Source organism: Pundamilia nyererei, unplaced genomic scaffold (genome assembly GCF_000239375.1).
Source record: "Pundamilia nyererei isolate P.nyererei 1_Seehausen unplaced genomic scaffold, PunNye1.0 scaffold00244, whole genome shotgun sequence".
Classification (NCBI taxonomy): domain Eukaryota; kingdom Metazoa; phylum Chordata; class Actinopteri; order Cichliformes; family Cichlidae; genus Pundamilia; species Pundamilia nyererei.
Genome location: NW_005187645.1, coordinates 213,926 through 221,028, shown reverse-complemented (window position 1 = coordinate 221,028; position 7,103 = coordinate 213,926). Strand labels below are relative to the sequence as shown.

Below are 7,103 nucleotides of genomic sequence, written 5' to 3'. Positions count from 1 at the left end.
TTGATATTTCTTCATATCGTCATTCATGTATGCATCATCAAAAGGGAATGTTTGATATGTGCACACTGATGATAACAGCTCCAGTATCTTCTCGCCTGTCTGCTGTTCTCTCTCTGCTGCTGCACAGAACAGGTTCACAAAGAACCTGATTCTGTCTTCATCTGATGTCTTTGTATCAACACTGGAACAATAACAGGGAAAAATTCAGTGATGAACACATCTTCCATCAGAGCAGCTGAACACTGTTTTACACTCTTACAACACAAACACTCATCCTGCTCTAACACATCTGCTACATCTGCAGGTGGACACACAAAGTGATGAAGACTCTCTGCTGTCTGAAATCTTCATCTGCTGCTCACTATAAAGCTGCTACCATCATCATCATCATCATCATGCTCAATGTTTTGTTCCCTCTGCTGCTCTATTGATGAGATTCATCAAGAGATCAGAAAAATCTTTAAAGTCAGAGTTTTAATTCAATGTAATAATTTCTGAATGACACATTCGAAGTTAAAGACAGATGAAATATAGATGTGGGCATAAGTAAATTAATATGCATATAAGCAGTATACCTGAGTGAGTGGATGTTGGGTAAAAACTGTAAGAGAAACTCGCTGACAGATTGGTCAACGGAACTTCTGTGATCCCAGTGGAGGCAGACTTTAACCTTCTCTGCACTTTTCTGCAGGACTTTTCCAGCACGGTCATAGAGTTGTGGCTGACTGTTTACTGAAAGGTGCAGCTGGTTCTCAGCAAAGCAAAGTAAGCTGATGTAATCCACCTCCACCTCGCTGAGAAGACAAATGGTCCAAAGCTGCCATGATAACTGGAAACTGGAAATTTATTGGAGAGCTTCATATTAATTGACAAGTAATGAGAAGTTAACAACCATAAAGTCTCTTGATGGTTGTTAACAACTGTTTTAAAAGAAATTGTTTTAAAACAAAAAAAAAGCCAAGAAAATAAGAGTCCACAAAATAGGTATGTTTATGTTATGCTTGTTATCGCCTAAACTGAATTAAAATATTTGCTTTTTTCATTCTAGTTTCCACATCTCAACACCAAGACTCAACTGCAAGAGCCTGCATAGACAACTCAGATTCACCACAAGTGTGCTGTTAACATGTACAGGCAGGGGTGTCCAAATCCAGGCCTCGAGGGCTGGTGTCCTGCAAGTTTTACATGTGTCCTTGATCCAACACAGCTGACTTTAATGGCTAATTTCCTCCTCAACATGTCTTTAAGTTCTCCAGGCCTGGTAATGAATGAATCATTTGATTCAGGTGTGTTGACCCAGGGTGATATCTAAAACCTGCAGGATACTGGCCCTTGAGGCCTGAAGTTGGACTCCCCTAGGGTACAGACTAATGCACAGAACTTTAGTTTGTACTTTGTAATTTTTGCTTACCCTTAGTTTGACCACTGACTTAAAAATCTGCAATCTTGTGTTATGATCCTTGGTCTTTTTTTTCTTTTTTTTTAGGCACACTAACATATTTAATGTATCAATAGTTGATTATTTTTTCACAGAGGTTAGAAATTATTCTTAATATTATTATCCTGATATCACTTCAAAGTTTCCCCCAAGTTCTTATGCTCATCTTAGGCAACCATCTTATAAAAAACTGTTTAAGTTTAATTTTTATTATTTGGGGAACAACGAGACAATTTTTAAAAGAGGAATAGTTTTACAAGTGGAGCTCACTTACTTTTTTCTCCTCCTTATCTTTTCTGTCAATCTTTTCACTAACTCTGCATTTGGATAGGGTCAGTGTCACTACGGGTAGCATGAGGAGATACCTGGAACCTGCAAAGGTTGCACAGATAGTCTAGCCTCTCCAGGATTGCACATCAATATGTGCCATTCCCAGAAGGTTTTCTGTGTCTCCCAGGCGAGTCCCAAGTTCACAAAGAAGATTCCAAGAGTTAGGTAGTTACCTAGGAGAGCTGGACAGGACCCTAGAAGGTCCTTAACCCATCTGCAGGACTGGAATCTGCTCCTTTTTGCAAGGAGAAACAGGATGGAGACTGCTAGTGCCCTAGATAAATAACCTCCACCAGGGCCCTGGAGGGAATGTCTCTGACCAAACAAACAATCAGAAATAGACCTCAGGGCCTGAAATCATCTAGTGGGCCTCACTGCCTGGCACCAAGGACCCAATTGCCATCTGCTACTGGTGCCCTGTTATTTTCAAAGATGGGAGCAGTATCACCCTGAGCACATATGACAAACATGAAGGGGTCTGGAGAAGCTGTGGAGAACATTATGCTGTTTTTAACTTCGTTCAGAATGACCAGTTTGGTGGTGGGTCAGAAATGATCTGCACAACCCTCTACAGGCTAGGCAACTACACCCTGACTACCACAAGGTATCAGGAGGAAACTCCTGAACCCAATGTCAGACCCCGCATTGGTGCACTGGGTCCTGGGCTCCTCCTTCTGTACGACAATGTCCAGTTTCATGTGGCAAAAGCATGCAGGTAGATCCTGGAGGATGAAGAAATTGATACTATTGACTGGCCCCTGACTTGTTCGACCTAAATCTAATAGAACATCACTGAGACATTATGCTTTGGGGCATCCAGCGTCACCAGATAAGAGTTTGACCATCACTTTGTTTTGTCAACATCAGCTCAAGTGTGAAGCAAGGTGGTAGCACTATGATGATTGCTAATGGTTTAGTTTTTAAAAAGGCATCATGAATGTGTGAATTTATTACATTTTACATTTTAAATGAAAATCTCAGATACACATATGTCTTTTATATGGAGAGTGATGCAAAGTATTTGTACTTTGGAAGTTCTGACAAAAATGAAGAAAATACTAAAGGCATTAGAATGACAATGGCAAAAAAAGAAGCATGGAGACCTTCAGACTTACAGCAAGTTAATTTAAGTAGATTTTATGTGACCTTTAGCTTATATTCATAAAATTAAGGACTGATTTTAGCTTGTCTACCTCAGAGAATGTTTTCTAGTATTAAAAGCAGAGATGGGCAGTAACGCGTTACTGTAATCCGATTACTTTTTTTCAAGTAACGAGTAAAGTAAGGGATTACTATTGCAAAAACGGTAATTAGATTACCGTTACTTTCCCGTAGGAACGCTGCGTTACTGCGTTACTAAAACCCTGATTTTTTGCGAGAATGTCTCATGACAGTGACGTAAGCAAGTGCGACGTTCGTGACAACAGCTGTGTGCAGATCAACAATGGATAATATATCGAGTGCGGGAGAGAGTATGACCGTGCACAGCGTTTAAAGCTTGGAAGTACTGACCTTATTTTAAGTTTGATTCCATAAAAAGTGACAAAAACATTAGCATCCATTGTGCGTGGGAAGAAAACTTCTTTTTACAGCGAAAAAAACCCCTAAACTTCCAAGCAAGCACTGAGTGCGCAACGACGTAATGGGAAACTCACAGAGAAACTCGCGGATTCTTCCACTGACCGCGGCACACCTGCACCAGGGACCGCTAGTCTTTGACATTATTTATTTTCTGCTGTGTTTTACTTGCATCTATTTGAAAGAGTGAGTGTAAACAAAAAAAAATAATTATTTTATGTGCTGGAATGTGCAGAAAATAGGTTTAAATGTTAAACTAATTTATTCAAGTCAGAGAATGTTGCATATAATTAAATATTTGCTTGATGCATAAAGTTAAAAGATTAAAACTGATAAAACAAGTTTTAAAAAGAGACTTTTCCATTTGATTACATTTTGTATGATGGATTATGTAGAAAAAGTAGAATTGGGCTGAAAGATCTATCGCTTTATCACCTCTTCAGGTTGTAAATCGTGTTTTTAAAAAGTAACTAAGTAACTAAGTAACTAAGTAATTAATTACTTTTGAAAATAAGTAATCAGTAAAGTAACGGGATTACTTTTGTGGGGAAGAAATCAGTTATTAGTTACTGATTACTTTTTTCAAGTAACTTGACCAACACTGATTAAAAGTCAGAAAATGTCAAAAAGTCTACAGATATTTAGATTAAACAAACACGTAAACTATATGTTCTTACTTACCTTTGGAGTTTGCTCAGACATCCTAGTAATGGTCTTATTCCTTGTTTTGATACTTTTGTCTTTTCCAAGTTCAGCTGTATTTTCCTCTCCTTACTCTGGCTGATTATATAGGACACAGCATAGCATTGCTGAGGATCGAGAGTCTCCCCACTCAGATCAAGACAGTAGTCCAGTTTATCCAGAAGATAAACACAGGCTTCAGCAGACTGAGACTCATAGAGACACTGACATAAGAACAGCAAGTCTATTTCACAGTCCTCAGTGTCACTACGATCTACAAAGGTGGTCACCAAGTGTTTGAAGAACCAGCCAGATGTTTCTCTGAGCTGCTGAGAAGGAATCAGACTTTCTAGCAAATCAGTGTTTTTATCATTTAACAGTCCACACAAAAAGGGGACTAAGTGTTTCATGTGTTTGATGTTGTCAGTCAGACACTGTTGGACAACACTTCTGGTCCGTTCTGGATCCTTCAAGACCCACAGTGCTGCAAAAAACTCTTGAACAGTGTAGTGGAGAAAGGCACACAAGGGTTTCTTTGCAGTTGAGCTGACTTGAGATACACTCCTGCTCAAAAAAGCTAAATAAGTACAGCTTTCTAATTTGGGCAGTGATTTCAGGTTCACATTTTTTCCTTCTGTTGCACAAAAAGCAGCCTCAGATAAAGACAGTACTGCATCCCATTTAGTGCTTTCATTTTCAGATGTCTTGCAAACATTTCTCTGAATGCAGAAATGGAGGATATTGAGGTATATTTCTGTAACTGTGCAGGGATGTGGAGAGAACTCTGAGCCCTCAAAACTAAAGCAGGCAACCACCATCAGAGCGTACATGGGGACGTGGCACAGAGAGAATAATTCCAAGTTACACAAAACTTTGTTGAAGTGTTCCTCACTCAGATACTTGGATAAGTATTCTCTGATGCCCTGCTCACTGAAGCCTTTCACTTCCACTCTGAGACAGTCCCAACCTAACAGGAAGTCTGCTGACTCCACCTCTGGTCTGCAGGTGATGATGATCTTTGCTTCAGGTAGAAGAGTCTTCTGTATGAGCTTAAACACCACAGAAGTAGAGGGGATATCTGTAACGCCATCAAAAATGATAGTAACATTGTCAGCATTATTCTTTATGTCCTCTAAGACTTTGTCTTTGCCTTCATCTGGTTCATTGAACACACTGAAGAGAAGATCCTCCAGTTTATGGACCTCTGTGATGTTGGGTGTTTCTCTCATATCAAAGTAGAACATGTAATCTAGATCCTTGTTGTCTTTCTCTGACCATAGTTTCAACATCTGATGGACCACAGCCGTTTTCCCAGTTCCAGGTTTTCCTACCAAAAGGATTTTTCTTTTATACGTTTTCAGCAGTTCACTGGGGGAAGTTTCCTGTTTGTCCTCAGGTATGTAGGCCTTTAGTTTTTTAGTACGAACCTTCCTGCTTTTTTTGATCTTTGACTTTTTTATTTTGGATGGTGAAGCCTGTCCTTGTGTGTCTAACACAAGTGAAGTGTACGACAAAAATGTCTCCTTGTTGAACAGGACTGCTTTACTTTGGATCCATGATCTTTCTGAAATCTTTTGAGTTTCTGATTTCAGCTTTTGCTGGTATCTGTGGCATGGGCTGGGGCCTGAAAGAAAGGAGAAATTAATTAAAAAGTGATTTAGTGATTTAACTCATGTGTCACTGAACAACACTGCATTTTAAATGAGTGTGATCACATTAAAACATGCCACTGACTTCAGTTTGTTTAAAAATACCTTGTAAATACGTTACATCCATGTTGGTGTCCTCCTTGAAGGAAAAGCAGCTGATCCAGTAGCTCAGGTCAAATTCGTCTTTCAAAGAAGAGTCTGTCTCTGTATTTTCCAGAACAGACTGAGCTTTCTGTGGATCTCTTTATTATGTCAATAATCCTGAGAAACTCATAGCAAGCTGCTTCCCCCTTTTTGATGACAGAGTCCACAGTTCTTCTCCTTTTGTCAAAGTCGCCACCATCTGTCTTTATTTTACTGACTTCTTCCTCTGAGAAAACTCCTCTCTGGTACAGATTCTCCACAATCACAGCAGTGAGCCCCTTTAATGTTCTCACCAGGTTGAGTCTGGCCCTCCTGACGTACTCCACTGCTGACTGAGATGTACAAGCTATGTTTCCTTTATTTCCTGGATTTCAGTAACTTCTGTTGAAAAAAAAAAAAGAATTTAAACAAAATATATTTAATTTCAAAGATTCAGACTATTAAATATAAAGCATGCCAAAAGAAATAGACTTGATCTCCACCCAACACTAATTTATCTTAGATTGACGTCCCACTGATCACATCCTGTGTCAAACAAGCTGGTTTAAAGAGGGGAGGGACTAAAACTGCATTTAAAACAAACACACACACACAACTGCTAAATTTTAAATTATTAATTAAGAACGACTGCAGAATTTTCTTTTCCACAGTTTTATTTGATGCTTAATTATTGAGCCACTGTTTTATTTTTGATGTTGCTTTTGATCCTAGCACTGCTCGGCTTTGTTTTAAATTGATGTGTCAAGTGTACTTATAATTTATCCTCAGGCTTTGACTTTTTTCCCCTGTGTCTATTGATTTTATATTCTTTGTTCATTGCATGTTTTTTTTTTGCAAATAAACTTGCAAGTCTGGTTTTTGAAGTGCTATGCATTTTCCCATTTTACATCCTCACTACTTACTCAGCACACTGCGAGTCTTAGTGACTTGCGTAGTAATCTCTTTAAACGATTATTTATTAATTCACTCATTTATTTGTTCTGGACTTTTAACAGCTCAGCCATTCTTCAGCAAGATCTACACTGATGTTGGAAACTTACTTCAAATCTATGCCATACATGTTATATTTTTTTTTATGAACCATATTCATCGCAACTCTGTTTTTTAAACCTTTTATGCTTTAAGCTGAATTTATATTAACTCCATTTTACAATCAGCCAGTTAAGAATATCTGGTTTCTTAAAAGATTCAAGATTCTTTATTTGTCACATGCATAGTTATACGAGTACAACACGCAGTGAAATGAAATGTTTCCTGAAATGCTCTTCAACTATGCATAAAGA

The 7,103-nt window shown here is 38.5% G+C and overlaps 1 protein-coding gene across 1 annotated transcript in view; it reads right to left on the bottom strand.

Annotated features, from left to right (window-relative positions):
• LOC102208029 (uncharacterized) overlaps positions 1-5,316 on the bottom strand; it is a 41,802-nt gene extending 36,486 nt beyond the window's left edge. Inside the window, exon 1 of the mRNA XM_013914986.1 lies at positions 4,856-5,316. Coding sequence (XP_013770440.1) covers positions 4,856-5,316 — 461 coding nt within the window. The remainder of the gene's footprint in view (positions 1-4,855) is intronic.
• Between the last annotated feature and the right edge of the window lie 1,787 nt (positions 5,317-7,103).